The 19,960-nt window shown below is 45.4% G+C and overlaps 1 protein-coding gene across 4 annotated transcripts; it reads left to right on the forward strand.

Moving 5' to 3' along the window:
• The first annotated feature begins 5,963 nt into the window (after positions 1 to 5,963).
• Positions 5,964 to 19,369, forward strand: Ube2j2 (ubiquitin conjugating enzyme E2 J2). 4 transcript variants are annotated; one of them, XM_076565906.1, is made up of 8 exons: positions 6,118 to 6,281; positions 8,503 to 8,665; positions 11,771 to 11,901; positions 13,180 to 13,220; positions 16,628 to 16,730; positions 16,817 to 16,955; positions 17,891 to 17,971; positions 18,716 to 19,369. In XM_076565906.1, the coding sequence occupies exons 3-8, from the start codon at positions 11,771 to 11,773 to the stop codon at positions 18,998 to 19,000; spliced, it is 780 nt and encodes a 259-aa protein (XP_076422021.1). In that variant the 5' UTR covers positions 6,118 to 6,281; positions 8,503 to 8,665; the 3' UTR covers positions 19,001 to 19,369. The 4 variants fall into 4 exon arrangements, with proteins under 4 accessions (XP_006992411.1, XP_076422021.1, XP_076422022.1 ...); XM_076565907.1 differs by having other exon boundaries at positions 6,127 to 6,440; XM_006992349.4 differs by lacking the exon at positions 8,503 to 8,665 and having other exon boundaries at positions 5,964 to 6,281.
• Positions 19,370 to 19,960: the final 591 nt, after the last annotated feature.

A 19,960-nucleotide genomic window follows, 5' to 3' on the forward strand; every position in this document is an offset into this window, starting at 1 on the left:
CCTGCACTGCAGGCCAGAAGAGGGCACCAGATCTCTTTATAGATGGTTGTGTGCCTCCATGTAGTTACCTGGAATTGAACTCACTGGGAATTGAACTCAGGACCTCTGGAAGAGCAGCCAGTGCTCTTAACCTCTGAGCCATCTCTCCAGCCCACAAGATTCTTAGTATGAGACTGAAGCATCCTGTCTGGGCTAAGGGCTGGCTTATCTGAGGTTTCTGGACCTAGACTGGTGAGGGATCTCTTTGGTGTTTCTGCGGAGAGACCATGCATTGACTGCACTAGCCAGGCAAGATCTTGGGTCACCACAGAACAGGTACCAAGGTGCCTCATACTCTGACATGGGAATATATCTGCTAGTCTGATACTTCCTAATGGGAGTCAGGGAGATAGGTGAGGATGTTTTTCCTGGGTCACCTCCAGCCCTTTGGGGCCCTCCCTCAAGCTCTGGCCAGACTGACTCTACTGGAGGCCTTGTGGTCTACCCTGTAGGAGGCTTTTTGTTTTTCTTATAATTTATTTTTAAATTTATGAGTCAGGTATGACAGAGTGTAGCAGGCTTTCTTGGACAGCCAGCCTCCAAATCATGACAGGGAGACTTATTAATTATGAAAGCTCAGACTTAGTTTAGGCTTCTCCTACTAGCTCTTATAACTTAGTTGAACCTGTTTCTATTCATCTGTGTTTTGCCTCAGAGCTTTTTACCTTCCTTTCAATCTGTATGTACTACTTTCCTGTTTCCTCTGTGTCTGTCTGGCCCTGGGCATCTCCCTTGTTCTCTCTTCTTATTGAGCCTAGATTCCTCCTCCTACTTATTCTTTCTGCCTGCCAGCCCCACCTATCTCTCTACTGCCTAAGCTATTGGCCATTCAGCTTTTTATTAGACCACTCAGGTGCCTTAAGCAAGCAAGATAAAACAAATGCAACACACCTTTACATAGTTAAACAAATGCAGCATAAACACATGTACACTTCTTTAAATAGTTAAAGTAATATTCCACAACATAAACAAATGTAACACATCTTTACATAGTTAAAGCAATATTCTACAACAGCAGGGAACAGTTTTAATCCCAGGACATGGAAGGCAGAGCCAAGGAAGGTGAATCTCTGAGTTCAAAGCCAGCCTGGTCTACACAGTGCATTCCAGGTCAGCCAGGGCTACATAGTGAGACCCTGGTCAAAAATAAATAATCAAAATAAATTTTATATGAGTTTGTGTGAGTATATGCCACATGTGTGGTGATACCCACAGAGACCAGAAGAGGGTGTCAGAATCCCTAGAGCTGGGGTTCCAGTTCAGCCCTCTTACATGTATTTTTAAAAAATTACATTTATCAAGGCTGCAGCAATGGCTCAGTGGTTAAAAGCACTTGCTGCATTTCCAGAGTACCCAGGTTTTGGTCTTAGCACCACAAAAGGTAGCTTGCAACCATTTGTAATTCCAGCTCCAAGTAATCTAATGCCTCTGGCCTCTGTGGGTGCCTACACTCATGTGCACATACCCACATGAGAACAGACACAATTAAAAATAAATATTTGGTAAAAATTTACATGTATTTGTGTGTGTGTGTGTGTGTGTGTGTGTGTGTGTGTGTGTGTGTGTGTGTAGGTGTGTGTGCCACAGTATGTTGCAATCAGAGGACAACTTGCAGGGGTCAAAATTCTCCTTCTACCATGTGTGTCCTGGCTCTTGAACATGGGCCACCAGGCTTGGTGGCATGTGCCTTTATCCAGTAAGCCATCTTGCTGGCTCTTGGAGAGTGCTGTTTTATTTTTTTTTGAGACACAGTTCTCTGTGTAACAGCCCTACTTGTCCTGGAATTCACTTTGTAGACCAGGCTGGCCTCGAATTCACAGAGATCTGTCTGTCCCTGCCTCCTAAGTGCTGGGATTAAAGGTGTTTGCCACCATGCTGGGTTTTTGTTTTGTTTTGAATTCCAGACTTTCTTGGTCTTCTGGAAGCTGTTACAACATTAAGGAGAGTACCCAAAATGCTGAGTAGTGATCAGCTTTTTTTCCCCTAAAACTCAGCTTCCCTGCTCCATAAAACTGGAGGTATATTCTGGAGGCAAACCCTAGGCTCTCCCATTGCAGAAAGATGGCTCCTATCCTTAGGGGTTTGGTTCTGGAGTTCAAGAAGATTCTAGTCATCCCCTCCTGCTGGTAGGTCATCCACCAGCTTTATAGAGAGAGAGACCTGAGTCCTATTGCCCAGAAAATTGAAGGTGTGTCTGGTGAGGTGAGGTCTCTGGTTCTGGCAGAACCTGCTGGCTACTTCTGTCCCCATATATCCCAATATCTTGTTCCTTCAGGTATAAGCCAGGTGTGCTCAGGATTTGGGGGGCTCTGAGTTGGGCTCTCTCTGCAGCCTCACCATCATGATAGTTCAGGTATTCATGCTACCCTGGTAGGTATGTTAGTGCTTCATTTTATACAAGGATAAGCAAGTCAAAGAATGTCTATGGCCTAAGATCTGACTGTTGTTTGCATTCATATTGTCTTAGGGTTACTACTACTGCAATGAAACACCATGAAAGAAAGCAATTTGGTTACGAAAAGGTGTCTTAGTTAGGATTTCTATTGCTGTGATAAGACACCATGACCATGCGCAGGCGGACATGGTGCTGGAGAAGGAGCCAAGAGTTCTGCATCTGGACTGGCAGGCAGCACAGAGAGAGAGAAACACTGGGCCTGGCTTGAACATTTGAAAACCCAAAGTCCACCCTCAGTGACACACTTCCTTCAATAAAGCCACATCTACCCTAACAAAGACATACCTATTAGTGCCACTCCCTAATGACCAATCATTCAAATATATGAGCCCATGGGGTCATTCCTATTCAAACCACCATAAAAGGATTTATTTGGCATACACTTCTACATCACTGTTCTTCACTGAAGGAAGTCAGAGCAGGAACTCAAGCAGGACAGGAACCTGGAGGCAGGAGCTGATGCAGAGGCCATGGAGGAGTGCTGCTTACTGATTTGCTCCTTATGGCTTGTTCAGCCTGCTTTGTTTGCTGAGACAAGGTTTCTCTGTGTAACCTTGGCTGTCCTGGACCTCACTCTGTAGACCAGGCTGGCCTGGAACTCAGATCTACCTGCCTCTGCCTCCTGAGTGCCTGGGATTGAAGGCAAACATCATCCTGCCCAGCATCAGCCTGTTTTCTTTCTTTCTTTCTTTCTTTCTTTCTTTCTTTCTTTCTTTCTTTCTTTCTTTCTTTCTTTCTTTCTTTCTTTCTTCCTTCCTTTCTTTCTTTCTCTCTTTCTTTCTCTCTTCCTTCCTTCCTTCCTTTCTTTCTTCCTTCCTTCCTTTCTTTCTTCCTTCCTTCCTTTCTTTCTTTCTTTTTTTTTTTTTAAAGATTTATTTATTTATTATGTATACAGCATGTATCCCTGCAGGCCAGAAGAGGGCACCAGATCTCATTACAGATGATTGTGAGCCACCATGTGGTTTCTGGGAATTGAACTCAGGACCTCTGGAAGAGCAGCCAGTGCTCTTAACCTCTGAGCCATCTCTCCAGCCCCAGCCTGCTTTCTTATAGAACCCAGGACCACCAGCCCAGGGGTGACCCCACCCACAATGGCCTAGGCCCTCCTGCATCAGTCACAAATTAAGAAATGCCCTACAGCCCAATCTTACCGATGCATTTTCTTTCTTTCTTTCTTTTTTTTTTTTTTTTTTGGTTTTTCGAGACAGGGTTTCTCTGTGTAGCTTTTTTGCGCCTTTCCTGGAACTCGCTTTGGAGACCAGGCTGGCCTTAAACTCACAGAGATCTGCCTGGCTCTGCCTCCCGAGTGCTGGGATTAAAGGCGTGCGCCACCACCGCCCGGCTGGATGCATTTTCTTAATTGAGGTTCTCTCCTCTCAGATGATTCTAGCTTGTGTCAAATTGACATAAAACTAGCCAGCAAGGTATGTTCCAGAGAGCCCATGATTATTTTTCTACGCAGAATGGCCTCTTTTCTAACTTTGCATCCTTTAAAAGTGGCTTAATTTGGGTTGGGGATTTAGCTCAGCGGTAGAGCGCTTGCTAGCAAGAACAAGGCCCTGGGTTTGGCCCTCAGCTCTGGAACAACAAAAAATGCAAAATAACAAAGGTGACTTAATTTACCTTGATTAGGGACCATAGAGCTCTGGGGAAGGAGGAGGCAAAGGGTCTCTCTGATGTGTTTTCTGAGTTTGTCAGTGAGAGAAGCCACTGGTTTCCCAGGGCTAACTTGCCATCGTGGGCTGACAGGCAGGACACTCCCCAGGGCTCAGGGGTTAGCCCTGCTGCAGCAGGCCAGATCACAACTAAGGTGATGGGCTCATCCACCACCTGCCCTGTGAATCAATGGCCACTGCTGGACTCACAGTGCTGTGTAACACAAACTGCTAAACGGTTTTATTAATAAAAAACCTGGAGCCAGATATTGGGGTGAAAACTGAAAGATCAACGGAATAGAACAAGCCAGCCACAAGCTCTTACTGTTAGGAAAAACCCTCAGCCCAAGAGAGCTACTTCCTGTATACTTAGGCTCTATATACCTTTCTGTGCCCTGCTATCTTACTTCCTCTCTCTGCCCAGCTCCATCACTTCCTTTTCCGCCCATCTCTCTCACTTCCTGTATGTCTGTACAGACCTCCAGACCTCTATGGTAAACTAGTGTTAGGATTAAAGGAGTGTGCTACTACTGCCTGACCTCTATGTCTAATCTAGTGGCTGGCTCTGTCCTCTGATCCCTAAATATTTATTTATATATATAAACATATGCTTATATATAATATATATTTAGTACCCCAATATATTGTTTACTAATATATTGGGGTACACATCACCACAGTGCTGAGTCTCAGCCATCAATTGTCAACAATCAGTTAGTGAGCCCACTGTTGATGCTCAGAGGCAGTCAGGGTCATGGTGAAGGATGAGAACTTTAAGTTGAACAGCAATTCTGCCCTACATATCTGGTTGGCTAGGCACTGCCAATGACTGCCTCTGCTTCGTAGCCCAAACTTGCATCCCTGGAACAGCCTGAGGACATCCCAAGTACCACTTGGTCCAGTCTTCAGCTACTTCTCACGTGACCAAAGGGGATGTGAGACCATCCAGGTTCTTTTGTCCAGATCCCAGCCCTACTTTGCCCTGCAAGGTGGAGTCCCAACACTCGCCACATCCAGCTTGGTTTCCTGGAACCTACATACACTGAGTTCACAAGCAAATGAAAGGGTAAGGTGCTGGGTCAAGGGCATAGGATGTGTGTGACATATACGTCACCAACATGAGAACAAATTTGAGCATCCCAGAAATGCAAAGGTGAGGCAGGAATGTGAGCATGAGTGTCTGGGGAAGTCTGGACATCTATCAGCCTCTCTACCCAGCTTCTCCAGCTGTCAGGGCCCAAACTAGTACTCAGAACATCCCCACTAGCAGCCAGATGGCCTGGCCAAGTGACCAAGATGTGACACTTCCCCTCTCCAAGGCCAGGAAGGAGGCCATGGAAGAGGAAACCCGTCTTAGAGAAATGTCCTCGAGCATAATGACAGTATTCATGAACTGGATCGAAAGTTTGGTACAAAAAAATACAGAAACTATTTTTATGAGGACGTCTGTCCTCAGGGCTAGGAGGCTGTCGCAGGGTTGGCTATGCCTATGCCTATCAGTTGCGCTGTACACAGGAGTCTTCATGGCTAGAGGGGCAGCGAGGGCAGGCTAGATGACCTCTAGGCCCGGAATCCTCGAGTTAAGAGGATCGTGGTGAACTCTCACGGGTCATCTTTTCTCTGGACCTGGCGTCCCAGGCTGGCCCGAGATATGGGGGACAGGGGCAATGAGGGATGCCTGCAGCCACTTATTGTTTCTGGGGTGCCGGCCAGACAGTATCCCGTCCCGCGAGCCTCCTGGAGGAGTCAAGCTACTCGCTCCCCGCCCCTCCCCCGAGCTCTTCTCCAGTGCGCAGGCGCCAGCTACGCTTTACGCAGCGGCGGGACGTAATTACTCCAAGACAGTTAAGATACCCGGGACACCCAGGAACGGAGAGTAGAGCCCTCCACCAAGCTGCCTAGAGAAGTGCTTCCCCTCGCAAACAGCGCACCGGAAGCGGAAGCGGCGCCTAGGCCATCCCCTCGAGCGGCCATCTTGGAAGCTGAGCGGCGGTAGCAGCGGAGACGCTGCGGCGGGTGCGGTGGGCTAAGTCCCAGCGCGGGTGCGGCTCACAGAACGGGCCTCACTCTTTCGCACCCTGCTCTGGCCTCGACCACGGCGAACCTGAACGCGGCGGCGGCCTCAGGGAGAGGTGAGCGCTCGCGGGCTGCGCGGGGCCTCCGGCCGCTCGTTCGCCCCGCCGGAGCCGGCCAGAGCGGCGGGCGGGGACTCGGGGGACTCCGCACGTCCAGTCCTGTTCGTTACGTCGCCCGCTGTGCCCCGACCCGGAGCGTCCCTTTGCGGACCCGAGGTCGGTTACCGAGGGCGCTTGGGGTTCCTGGCTGGGGTTGGTCCTTTGGGCAGGCTAGAGATTTGGTTTGCCACGCGGCAGAATCTCTCACGAAGAGGCCTGTTGGTTGGTGCACTTGAAATACTTCAGGAGTAGCCAGGGTTGATCTTTGTGAACGTATCCGGTGAGTTTGTTTTGTGGGGTGGCAGCCGTTGAGTGCCCCCTCTTATCTTGGACAGTTAGAACCTCAGACGACTTAATAAACCCCAACAGAAACGAGCGTGTCCACCGTTATGCCCTTGGAGGTGACAGAACACTTGAAAGTAAGAGTGCGACTTGGACCCTGAACAAGACCCTGCCCTGTGCGGGGGGCGGGATGAATACGGTGGGGACTTACTCTCTACTTTTTACTAAGTACAGATCCTCAACCAATGACTTCACCTCCTTTTCATTGTACATCACTTAGTAGGTAACACAGGTCAAATTCCCAACATTTTGTCAGATCCAGATAGACAACTTTGAAGAGATAAAGCCATGGTCCATTGTAAGCTAACAAGTGCATAAAAACAGCCTTTTTGTAAGTAGTGGTACAAGGCTTTATTAATTCCAGGTGTGTGAAATGGTAATTTAGCTTCAAGGGTGAAAAAAGGAATTATAGGATTTTATTTAATTGGAAAGTTCTGTGTATGGTCTTCAGCCAGAGCTAGGTCTAGGTACTGGAACTTGGACTCGTTAGTCTGCACATCATGGTGTTACTGAACTCAGTGTCAGCTCCATTCTCAGGTGTGTGTGTGAGAGAGTGGCGGTTGGGCTGCTTCTATGAGCCCCTGGCTTTCATTCAGCCAGTGAAGTAATTCTGGAGAAGGTAAAACTCCCTGAAAATCCTGGCCTTGGGTGTGTCATATACCCTTCTGATCACTCAGGCCAAGGTTTTATTCCACACCATCACCTGACTGACTGTACTGGTACAGAAGAGAGATGTCCAGAAGAAAAGGAACTGCCACCTTGGCACAGTAATGTGGGACAGAAAAGACTTACTCTGCTAGTGACTGACTGGCTGCTTCTTGTCACCTGCAGTCCCCCAGGAGAATCATGAAAGAAAGTCTTGTTCTGAGTGAGGTAAAGGAGGATCGGTTAGGGCAACTGAGTAGTTGAATCTTAATTATGATTTTTATGTCTAAAAGTAAGTTTGAGGTTGGGCGTTTGCTTAGTTATGATAGAATACTTGCCTACCATGTGTGAGGCTCTGGGTTCAATTTCCAGTGCTGAAAGAAAAAAAAAAAAGTTAAAACTGGTCATAGTGGCACATTCCATTAATATCAGCACTTGTGGAGCAGAGGCAGGAGGATCTTTGAGTTTGAGACCAGTCTGGTCTACATGGTGAATTCCAGGACAGCCAAAGCTATGAAGTGAGACCTTGTCTCAAAAAAAAAGTTAAAAAGCAAATATGAGAGGGACCTTTGACTAGACAAGGTCGGTTTTTTTTTTTTTTTTTTTTTTTTTTTTAGATAGGGTATCTCTTTGTAGCCCTACCTATCCTGGACCTCACTCTGTAGACCAGGCTGGCCTTGAACTCACAGAGATCTGCCTGTCTGTGCCTCCCAAGTGCCAGAATTAAAGATGTGTGCCACCACACCTGTCCGTCTGTCTATCCTTCCTTCCTTTTTTTTTTTTTTCCCAAGACAGGACCTCATGTATTCCAAGCTATATAGCCTAGGATGACTTTGAACTTACGATCCTCTGCCTCTACCTATTCAGTTTTGGGAGTACAGGTATGCACCACCATTCTCTGTTTATGTGGTGCCAGGAATCAAAGGGCTTCCTACATGCTAGGCAAGCACTAACCAACTGAGTTACTTTTATAACCTGGCACAACTACCTTGCTAGTTTACTGTTGTGTGTCCACTAACTTTGATTATGCATCCTATCTGATCACTTAGCTGAATCCAAATATAGTTGTGTTGGGATTACCCACTGAAATTATTTTGTACATGTTGGAGTGTTAACTTCAAGGGTGAATATAAGAGAAAGAATCTTGTGGTTCTGCTTGTGGATCATTGGCTATTGCTTTGTTTCTTACTAGGTGCTGGGCAAGTTGAGCTCTCTGGCCCACATGGCTTCTGAAGCCAAGAACTTGGGGACAATGCTTTCTGGAAGCATTTCTTGGCCATGCTGGACTGTAACCTTGTTCCTGGTGTGAACATTCTTGGAAGCATCAGGCAAAAGCCCTTGATTCTGCCAGAAAGGTTCTTGTGCACTATATCTTAGACCATGGGGGTGGTGATGGTGGTGGTGATGGTGGTGGTGGTGGTGGTGGTGGTGGTGGTGGTGGTGGTGGTGATGGTGGTGATGGTGGTGATGGTGATGGCGGCGGTGGTGGTGTGGTTGTGAAGAACAGAAAAGGAAGCATTTGATTAGGGAAGTCAGGGAGGACCCTGATGGATGTAGCTCAGACTAGCTAGGAAAGGATGTAGGTGTATTTTCTACCAGTCCAAACTGGGCAGGGAAGATGGGCTTTACTAGGTGCTATGAGAACTATGTCTAGATGGGTTATTTGAAGAGTTTGGCAGATAAAGAAGCTGTTGCCATTTATCTGCTGTCTTTGGTGGGGAGTGGATGGTTAAACTGCATTGATTTTAGTGCACAAGGGGAAGTGTGAAGAGATTTGAGGTTCTTGTGGTTGACAGGAAAGTAATGTGTTCCTGCATTATCGTTATTGGGACTAGAAGGAAGTGAGCAAGTAATGCATGGATTAGGGTTCATCCCCCATTTCCCCAATTGAGAAGCCACATGGGCACTTTGGCTGATATTGTGCACATAAGAGGATTGTGGTGGATATCCTGGCTGAGCTATCCCCTTTGTAGGCCCTGAGGGTACAGAGATACCTTGGTTGTCCTGAGGTATCAATATCCTGGTAGAGGAGGCAGATGCAGAGGTCTGTGGTGATGATGTCTACCAAGAAATTAGGCCAAATAGTTAAAAGTTGTTGACTCTCAAATAATATGTATAAGCAAATATTGAAGAGTGAAAAAACATGTGGCTCTCTGCTGGGAATAATTCATACAAAGGACAGGATAGGGTTGACTTTAGGTTTATCTAGTTTGGGAGATCAAGATGGGGAATCACAGCTATTATTGATGTTCGTTGATGTCTATAGTCATGGTTAAAGTGACCAGACAGTGCTGTGTGAGACAGGTTAGGGATAGAGTGGCCAAGAGAGTGGTGGGAAGAAAAGGAGGAGGCTGCAATGGGCAAATCTGGGTTTTCAGTACCACAAGATATGGCCATCTGTAACTGCCCATGTCCAACCTGCTCTGTTATAGTCAAGTTCATCTCCTGCTTTTTTCATTTAAACTTAAAATAAATAAACTATTCATTTTTGGTACTGGGGAGGTGTGTGCCATAGCATGTGTGTAGAGGTCAGAGAACAGCTTGTGGTAGTCTTTCCTGTCATATAGGTCCTGGGAATTGAATTCAGGTCATCAGACTTGGCAACAAGTATCTTTATCCACTGAACCATCTCACCAGCCTACTATCTCCTCTAATTTGTATATCCCTAAGTGGCCCCTCAATTGTATTTTAGACTAGTAGTATTCATACTTTTTTTTAGTTGTAGAATTTTGTGTTTCTTTCTTAAATCATGAGAAAAGAGAACAAGTAGGAGCTCTTCTGACATCTGTGGCAGAGGGAACCCTATTCAATTCATCACTGCCTCCTCCTTTTGGAGTATAGCTAACGGGTCTGAGTCCCTGATTCAGTCCTTTCTCTTTTTTGAGACAGAGTCTCACTATGTAGACTGGGCTGGCCTCAACTCAGACATTTGACTGCCTCTGCCTTCCAAGTACTGTAATTAAAGATGTGTACCACCACATCCAGTTGGTCTCTTCTCTTTTAAAAGTTTTTTTTTTTTTTTTTTTAATTTTTTTTTTTTACGTGCTTTGGTGTGAAGATGTCAGATCCCCTGGAACTGGAGTTACAGACAGTTGTGAGCTGCCATGTGGGAATTGAACCCAGGTCTTCTGGAAAAGTCAGTGCTCTTCACCGCTGAGCCATCTCTCCAGTCCTCTTTAAAAGTTTTTATATATATATTTATTTATTGTTTGTGGATGCATGCATGTTTGTGCATGTCTGTGGGCTTGTGTGTGAATGTCAGAGGACAACTTGAAGTAGATAGTTCTTTCCCTTTCATTATCTGGATTGTGAGGATCAAACTCCTTTCATCAGTCTTGTCTGGCAATCACTTTTACCTGCTCACCAAGACATCGCAAAAGCCCTAGTTCTTTCTCTTTAGCATTGTCATGGTCTCACTCCCTGTATGTATCCTTGACTGCTGCCTTATGTTGAGGCTCCAGAGTGACCTTCCTCATAGAAGGTCCTATTGCTTTGAACAGACACCATAACCATGGCAACTCTTATAAAGAAAAACATTTAATTGGGGCTGGGTTACAGTTTCAGAGGTTTAGTCCATTATCATCATGGCAGCATGTGGGCAGACATGCTGGAGAAGGAACTGAGAGTTCTACATCTTGATCCACAGGCAGCAGAAGTGAATGCCTTTCTAGGCCTAGCTTGAGCATCTGAGACTTAAAGCCTGCCCTACAATGATCCACTTCCTCCAGCAAGGCCATACTTGCTAATAGTGCCACTTGCAGTGGGGCCTATGGGGGCCATTATTACTTAGACCACCACATGTACCATAAGACTGGGGCCTATAACTCAGGATTCTGGTAGTTTGACTTGACTCTCTGGCTAGTCTTGTTCATTTTCCTTCACTGTGTTTGAGCTCCTGCCTGACATGGTGACCAATGTGCTCCCCTAAACATGCCTTCTACTCTGCCTAGTACATGCATCTAGATCTCTGAAAGTATCACATCATCTCTTTGCCCCTACTGCTGTTAATTGTGATCAGTGGTAAATGTATAACAGGCTTCCAGGCCAGGAGAAGGCCTGTGGTACTCACTAATTTCCTGTTGTGAAATGTTCATTACCGAGGTGTTGCTGAACAGAGTTAAAGGACATGTAGAGCTGGTGTAGGCTGGCTTCAGTATACCTACCCAGATCCCACTTGAATGAATTAATCTGTAAATTCTTTGAGGACAGCAATGCAGTTTCATGGTTCTTTATGCCTTTCATCTGTGTTAGACACTTGGTATCATGTTGCATAAATGAAAGCGGTGATGGTGGTAGGGACATACAGAAAAAGAGCTGAGGGACGGGCTTGATGGTTGGTGGGCTGCAGAAAGGAAAGCAGAGGTAGTCAGTCATCTGAAGTTGTCTATAGTAAGGAATGCATGTGTATGTTCTTATGTTCTCTGTAAGTAGAAATGCTTTTTCTTTTTCTTTTTAAATAGATGAGCAATAACAGCAATAAGAGAGCTCCAACAACAGCAACACAAAGGTTGAAACAGGACTACCTTCGAATTAAGAAAGATCCGGTGCCTTACATCTGTGCAGAGCCCCTCCCTTCAAATATTCTTGAATGGTAAGATTCTGCATTCTTGCTCACTCTGCAGCATAGTAACTCTCTTGCAGGTTCTGTAGTGGTCTAGCTGGTGGGCAGAGGCAGTAGTTAATTCCTCAGCTATGGATAGATACTTGAGATGCCTGTCTATTCTGGGCTTTGCAATGAATGCCATGTCAAGAATATTAGGGAGTTCTGCTTGGCTTAGGCTAGGACTGAAAGGAAAAATCTTGGGTAGTCCTCATTGCAGGCTTTGGGTATACAAAGCTTTCAGATGTTGTTCATGTGAATTAGGGTTAGGCTGCATTTTGCTTCCTGATACTGGGAATTAGCTGTCTAGCCTGGGAGCATTGGTGGCAAAGTCTTGACACTAACCCCTGACTCCAGCCTAGGCCAAGTGCTCACAAATCTCAAGCTGACAGAGCTTGTGGAAAATATTTGTTTCTTGGTAGTTCTTTTGCTGTGTTAAAAATTTAGAGTCCTGAAATTACATGTTCTCTGTGGAAATGCTCATTGCCAGCTTTGGTGAGCATTTCTCACTGGGTGTGGTACACACACCTTTAACCCCAGCATTCAGGAGGCAGAGGCAGGTGGACCTCTTGAGTTCCAGGCTAGCCTGTGTAGTGTGGCCCAGTTGTGTTTTGTTTTGTTTTTTTTTAACATTTCTCTTGTTTTGGTGAATTTGATCTTTTACAAAATACTTTAATGCCTAATGCCAGGTGTGGTGGCGCATGCATTTGATCCCAGCACTTGGGAGGCAGAGGCAGGCCTGGGCTACAGAGCGAGTTCCAGGAAAGGCTCCAAAGCTACACAGAGAAAACCTGTCTCAAAAAACCAAACCAAAAAAAAAAAAAAAAAGAGAAAGAGAGAGAGAGATTTGTTAGTACGAAAAGATTAAAACAACAACAACAAAGGGAAGAGGTGGGTGGGGTCAAGTCCACAGGAATGCAGAAAGAAGCATCTAGATTCCTGGTCTTGGGCATTTACTCAAAGCACATTTAGCTCCCCAACAGTGAGATTAGACTGCACATGTGACATGTCACTGAAGAAACTCATCAGACACTTGTTGCCCAGGTTCTGTTTGAGTGGCCATTAGGCACCTGTGCCTGCCACCTACTAAAACACCAATCTCCTAGGAGAGAAGGACTTAGCAGGAGCCATGATGTGTATGTATGTCCCTTTTTTTGCTTAGAGTGATGGGTATTGCCCCCAAACATCAGTACCAGGCCTTTTGTAAGAACTTTATAGTTTTAGAGAATTCATGGTCTACAGATCAAGTAATTTGCTTCTCTCTCTCAGGCATTATGTTGTCCGAGGCCCTGAGATGACTCCTTATGAAGGTGAGTAGAAAAAAAAGAATCATTCCTATCAGTGTAAATAAAAGTCTTTCTGTTTTGGATATGTAGTAGTTAAATTAGATTTACCTGAATCTCATCCTAGTATTTTTCTTAAGTCCTAGAAATGTTTGCTCATTTTGGTATTTCTGGACTGTTTGTAATTACCATCTGCATTTCCTTGGCCTCTTATGTTGGCTAGAGATGGGGAAAAGATTTTTTTTTTTAATTTTATTTTATATGTATGGGTATTTGCTTGACTATATGTGTACCATGTGTGTGCCTGGTACCCACAGAAGAGGGGGTGGGTCAGATCCTGGAGTTAGAGATGATGGTGCTCTACCATGTGGTTGTTGGATCCTCTTGCAAGAACAGCAAGTACTCTTAAACTGCTGAGCCATCTTTCCAGCCCAGGGGAAAACAGATTGGAATAAATAGCAAAACATTCTTCTGTTTCTAAGGCCGAAGGGAATGTTGTCAAAAAATTAGTGCAAGGTATTTTTTAATGTCTTCAGAATAGTTTCCAAGCTAAGTGGAGGCATGTGAGGGTTAGGAGGGATATAGGACCTAACAGGTTCTTATCTCTTTATTGCTTGCTAATGTTGACCTGGTGTCCTGATCCCTCAGGTAACCAGATGTTACTAGGGCCCTCAGTGATTTGACAAATTAGTCCATATTTCTAGGGTCCTATGGCAAGATTGACACCATCTCACAGGCAAGCCCAGGGCAGAGCACTGGCCATGTGGGCAGTGCCTCTTCTTCCAGCTATCAGGCCTAACTTAAGACGACAAAAACAACAGGTCTTTGCCTATAGGTGGAAACCTTGTGGAACACTCCAGAGAGGAGGTTCTTTACAAAAGCAACAGGTAGGTGCCCCTAACTGCTGAACCTCTCCATCCTCTTTTTAAAATGTAAAGTAAATAGTAAACATTTAAACCCTGTGTGACGGGACCTCTCCTAGTGCTAGACCAGCCAAGGTTTGTTGATGTTGGAATGGCTGGACACAGGGAGAAAAGAGTGTGGCCCTGAAGTGAAGGATGCATGAGCAGAGTCTTGGAGATTACCTAGTTTTGCCAGCTGAACCCTGACTTTGTCACTGTGCTTCCACCTGGTCCCGTTTCCTAACCCTTTTCTCTACTGTCTTAGCCATTAGTGCTGGAATCCCTATTCTTCCATCTCCTTATCCTCTTCTGTGGGTACTGTCCCTCAGGCTGCCAGTTTACTGAACCCTTGTCATCCCCTCTTTACTGCCCTCCTCAGCTGTCCCTACTCAATGGGACTACTAGGAGCTGCAGATAACATTCTCCTGGAGTCTATAAGGAATCCTCTAAATTGTCTTGGCCAAGGGCTTTCCTCAATTTCTTATCCTCTAGTATATCATGCTGTTGATGGCCACATTCCTGGTGTGTTCTTCCTCTGTGTTTGAGGTATTCTGGCCCTTCCTCCTTGCTTTCCTAATGGCTCCTCTGTAACTGCAAACATCTTTGACTGGAGCTCTATGATAGTCCTATTCCTAGTGTTCTTGGGCACACCCATCCTAAAAGTACAAAATTGGCTTCCTAAGGAAAGTTTGCTAATAATTTACCACTAATCATGGATTTAATGTAATCTTATTCATGTTTTAGTAATGTTAAGGCTTACTCTAAAATTTATATGAAAGGACAAAGGAACTAAAGTAGATTCCAAAAAAATATTTTGAAAGGAGAATTAAATGGGTAGAGCCACTGTTTCCCATATATTATGTGGCTCTTGCAGTGAGGAACAAGCAGTGGTGCAGGGATACAGATTGTGGAGCATAATGTAGAACCTAGAAACAGTGCCTATCACCAGCCAGTTGATATTGACAAAGCACAAGCCAGTAGGGAAGCATAGCCTGACAAAGTGGTTTTGGGCATCTATGGTTCTGCTGTGTTCTCTGGGTTTCTGTCCCTAGACTTTAGCCAAGGGTGTGCTTGTGGCTCATCCCTCATAGACTTCTCTGTGCTCTTCTTGGGTAGGTATGTAGAAGAGCTTTTGCTGATTGTGTTCCATGGCAAGAACTGACTTTGATTGCAGGGCAGAGGGTCTGTCTTGCTGTGGTCATTTTTGTAAAAGTATTCCCCTGGCACATCTTCGTGTTTTGAGGGTGAGACCCATGACTACCCACAAACATTGAGTATTCTTTGTAATTTAACCTGTGTCTTGGAATTAGATATAGGGATCAGTGGTAGAGTGCTTGCTTAAGAATGTGCAAGGCTGGGCTGGAGAGATGGCTCAGGGGTTAAGAGCACTGGCTGCTCTTCCAGAGGTCCTGAGTTCAATTCCCAGCAACCACATGGTAGCTCACAACCATCTGTAATGAAATCTGATGCTGTCTTCTGGCCTGCAGGGATACATGCAAACAGAACACTGTATACATAATAAATAAATAAATCTTAAAAAAAAAAAGAAAAAGAATGTGCAAGGCCCTAGGTCTAATCCCCAGCACAACCAATCAATAAATAATGTGTATTTATACACAACGAATCACATTTTAGTGGGTGGGGGTTTGGGAGTAGGGGTGTGCACATGCATGTGCTAGTCCATACTTACGTGTGTCAGGTCTCCCTGTTCCATTGAGACAGTCTCCCTGACCTCATTATTTTTCTGCTAGACTAGCAGCCAACACGCCCCAGGTCTCCGTCTGTCTCCATTACTCTCATTATTAAGAGTTATAGGCATGTGTGGGACCATCTTGTTATGTGGGTTCTAGAATCCAAACTCTGATCTTCATGCTTGCATGGGAGGAAGCTCTTAACTGTTGATCTATCTCTTCAGCCTTCATTTATGTGTTCTTTAGTGCAAATAGTTAACTGATGTCCAATAGCTTGTTGTTTTCTTATCTAATTTGCGTTATATGTCGTATAGATTCCTCTTTCACCAGCTCATACCTGACATCCATTCATGTGACCCTTTTCTTTGAAATGCAAGTGGGTGTTTCCTAATTTTTCTCCCTGCAGACAAATGCTGGTGCTAGGAATGTATTTCCTAGGAACCAAATGAAGTAGTGTAGGAGGCTGGGACCCCTTGCAAGTTTTCTTCTGACCACTCAGTTCTCAGTAAGGGTGGAACATGAGTCTGGAGAGATAAGGGGTGTTCTGTAGCTGTAGTAGGGCAAGTGATAGTTATAGACTCCTGTGGGCATGGTTGTAATAGATGGAGAGTTAGAAGCTGGGGGACAGGCTGAGGGTGTTGGTGTAGCATGAGCCCTGGTGAATAAAGTCAGTAGTGGATTGAGCCTGTGAGCCAGCATAGAGAGAGAGCAGTGGGATACCATGTGCTTGGGAAGCCAGCTGGGAACTGGAAAGGTTGGTGAGAATTGAGAAGCAGTAACCCTGGATGTTAACAAGGGTAATAATTAACAATAGTTAATAAGACTTTTTCTTTTGATATAGGTGGCTATTATCATGGAAAACTAATTTTTCCCAGAGAATTTCCATTTAAGCCTCCTAGTATTTACATGATAACCCCCAATGGAAGGTTTAAGTGCAACACAAGGTAAGCTTTCAGGTGATGCAATGCTTTGAGCTGTCTGTGATCATGGGAAATGTACATTCTTACTGACAAAAATCACTCTCTTTCAGGCTATGTCTCTCCATCACAGATTTCCACCCAGACACATGGAATCCAGCGTGGTCTGTCTCCACCATTCTAACAGGGCTTCTGAGTTTCATGGTGGAGAAGGGCCCCACCCTGGGCAGCATAGAGACATCAGACTTCACGGTGAGGTGTGGCAGCGCCTCGCCCGGGGCCTTGTGGCACTGTGGCCTCCAACCTTTCACCCTAGGCTGATTCTGCCCTGTTCCTGGCCACATTGTAGAAATCTCTGCTATGGCTGCCTCAGAACATGGCCCTTGGCCTCACTGCCCAACTCTGTCTCCAACTCTGCTTTTGTCCTTGCTAAGCATCACTGACACTCCTGTACTCCTCAGGAGACTTGTAAGGCTTGAGAAGGGGCTGCACAACATTTTGTTCCCTGCTTGTTTTAGTTCTCTAATGTTAATTGATAACAAAAACATAATTAAGCCTTCATAAGACTAATTTTTGAGACAAGAAAGCATTTTAAGTGCTTTCTATAATCCTTGACTCTACAGAGATCTGTTTTGAGGTTTTGTTTTGCCGTTAGGGTTTCATTAGTGTAGGGTGGAACTGGTCTGGAACTCACTATGTAGGGCAGGCTGCCATTGAATCTATAGTGATCCTCTTACCTCAGCCTCCTGAATGCTGGGATTGCAGGTGTGCACTACCACCGTATCTATCTTTTTAAAGAATCTGCCCCCCCCCCCCCCCCCCAAGACAGGGTTTCACTGTGTAATGCTGTGGCTGTTCTGGAACTCCTTTTGTAGACCAGGCTGGCCTTGAACTCAAAGAGATCCCTCTGCCTCTGCCTCCCTAGTGCTAGGATTAAAGAAAGGCATGTACTGCCTGGCAAGAATTTAAAAACAAATTTATTTAAATTAGCTGGGCAGTAGTGGTGCACTCCTTTAATCCCAGCTCTTGGGAGGCAGAGGCAGGTGGATCTCTGAGTTTGAGGACAGCTTAGTCTACAGAGTGAGTTCCATGACAGCCAGGGCTACATAGAGAATCCCCACCTTAAAAAAAAACAAAAAAATTAAAATTAACTTTCTGGCTGATATTTCCCTTTTCTTTCTTCCTAGAAAAGACAGCTGGCAGCACAGAGTTTAGTGTTTAATTTAAAAGATAAAGTCTTTTGTGAATTATTTCCTGAAGTTGTGGAGGTAAGAAAGCCAAAGATGGAACTCAGTTTTATCTTCCCCTATGTTAAAAACACTTGCAGATTTGTTTCCAAAGAGAATCTGTGTGTGTGCCTACTGCTGTTTTCCTGTAGATGTTTAGAGGGATTGCAGGCTCTCCATGTTGCTGCAGGACATAGAAGGGTCTGTGCTGGCTATGCCTCCAGGTGTACACATTTTTGGGTGACAGAGCTGGCTCTTCTCCAGGACCCTACAGTGCAGGAAAGACAGAGCCCAGGGATGGGGGAGATCCTGAGGGACATGTACAAGTGTTGGGGGCTGAGTCTGTCCCCACAGAGGCATGAAACTTGCCAATCAGTGGCCATCCCTCAAGTGATCCACCAGCAATGGCTAGGTGGTATATCAGTTGCTTCTTACAGCAAGGGCTGGGTATGTACTATGCCATGTGGAGTTAAGTGTTCCCTGGTTTGGGCTGGAGTTGAGACCATGACAATGAGCAGAAGCACCAAGCTGGATAGCGGTGTAATGCTTGATAGCTCATTGTTACTTGGCATTGCTGGCACCTGGCTCAGGCACAGAATAGTCATGTTGATACCTTGCTTGGTTTCCTCACCTGTTAAGTGGGACCAAGAGCTATACTCTCTTGGGTTAGGATCTACTGCAGGGGAATGGAGAACTGTGTTCTGGGTGGTGTATAAACACTCGAGTGCTGCTCCCAAAGGAACAGATTTGTTAAGACAACTGAGGGTTCTTGTGTTTTTCTCTCAGGAAATTAAACAGAAACAGAAAGCACAAGATGAACTAAGTAGCAGGCCCCAGAACCTTCCCTTGCCAGACGTGGTTCCTGATGGGGAGATGCACCGTGGCCAGAATGGGATCCAGCTCCTCAATGGGCATGCACCTGCTGCCGGCCCAAACCTCGCTGGGCTCCCACAGGCCAACAGGCATCATGGACTCCTGGGCGGCGCTTTGGCGAACTTGTTTGTTATAGTTGGGTTTGCGGCCTTTGCCTACACGGTCAAGTACGTGCTGAGAAGCATAGCACAGGAATGAGGCTCAAAAGCTGCAATCTGCAGTTGCTGCTGAGGGACGCAGGGGCCAGAGCTTGATGCAGGCGGGATGGACATGCTGCTGAGCACAGGATGGCCTGCTGGACTCCTGGGCTTCACTTTTTAAAAACCTTAAAAAGAAAGCAAAAACCAAAATGTGTGATTTGGAGGAGATTGGAGGTTCCTAACTCCCTCTTGAGGCTGATGTGGACAAGGACCACTCACGCTTTGGTTTTATTGCTTATCTCCTGTGTTGTCTTTTGGACCTGTTTAGTAAACCTTTTTTTTTTTTTTTTGTTTTGTTTTGTTTTGTTTCCCATTTTATTAGATTTGATCACTTAAAAATATAAAACTTAAATGCCTATCAAATAAATACTGTGTGTATTCTTAGTGGAAGAGCTGAAGACTTCATGGTGGAGCCAGTGCTGCAGACCTCCAGTGGGGGCTAAGTGGGTTGACTGGTAACAGCTATAGTTACCCCTGGTAACAGGGGTCTAGGAGAGGAGCAATTTGGCCTCATTATCAAACTGTGCTTATGAATGAGAGAAAATACGTACAGAAAGTGCTTGTTCTGTTCTTGTTAAGATAGAAGAGTCAACTTGCTCTCTGACCACAAACAGTGGCTAAGGACTACAGTGAAGGCTTGGAGGATAGGGGGTGGCCCTGGTATTGCTGTCAACCTTAATACCCATCCCTTCTTTCAGCTCCTTTGAGTGATGAAGAAGCAGCATCCCTGAGAGCCTGTTGAGCTTTTTCTCTGAATTCCTTATGTCCAGTTGGCCAGGAGCCTGTATTCTTCCTATCTTGATGGACAGTGGAAAATTCAGGTCCCCATGGACTGGGCTTACGTATTTTGAGGCTCTCCAAGTTCTCGCAACATCCTTTTTACGTGACCTGTATTAGATGTTGATTTCTACAGATCGTGGAAAGGCAAACTTCCCAGAAAACACATCAGATTTAAGTG

This window comes from Peromyscus maniculatus, chromosome 2 (assembly GCF_049852395.1).
Source record: "Peromyscus maniculatus bairdii isolate BWxNUB_F1_BW_parent chromosome 2, HU_Pman_BW_mat_3.1, whole genome shotgun sequence".
NCBI classification, from domain to species: Eukaryota; Metazoa; Chordata; class Mammalia; order Rodentia; family Cricetidae; genus Peromyscus; species Peromyscus maniculatus.

What these genes read in the sequence shown, in the direction of transcription:
- Ube2j2 (XM_006992349.4), top strand. Translation starts at nt 11,771, where the DNA reads ATGAGCAATAACAGCAATAAGAGAGCTCCAACAACAGCAACACAAAGG. An exon ending in CCTTCAAATATTCTTGAATG is followed by an intron (nt 11,902 to 13,179) that starts GTAAGATTCTGC and finishes TCTCTCTCTCAG; the next exon opens with GCATTATGTTGTCCGAGGCC. An exon ending in AGGTTTAAGTGCAACACAAG is followed by an intron (nt 16,731 to 16,816) that starts GTAAGCTTTCAG and finishes ACTCTCTTTCAG; the next exon opens with GCTATGTCTCTCCATCACAG.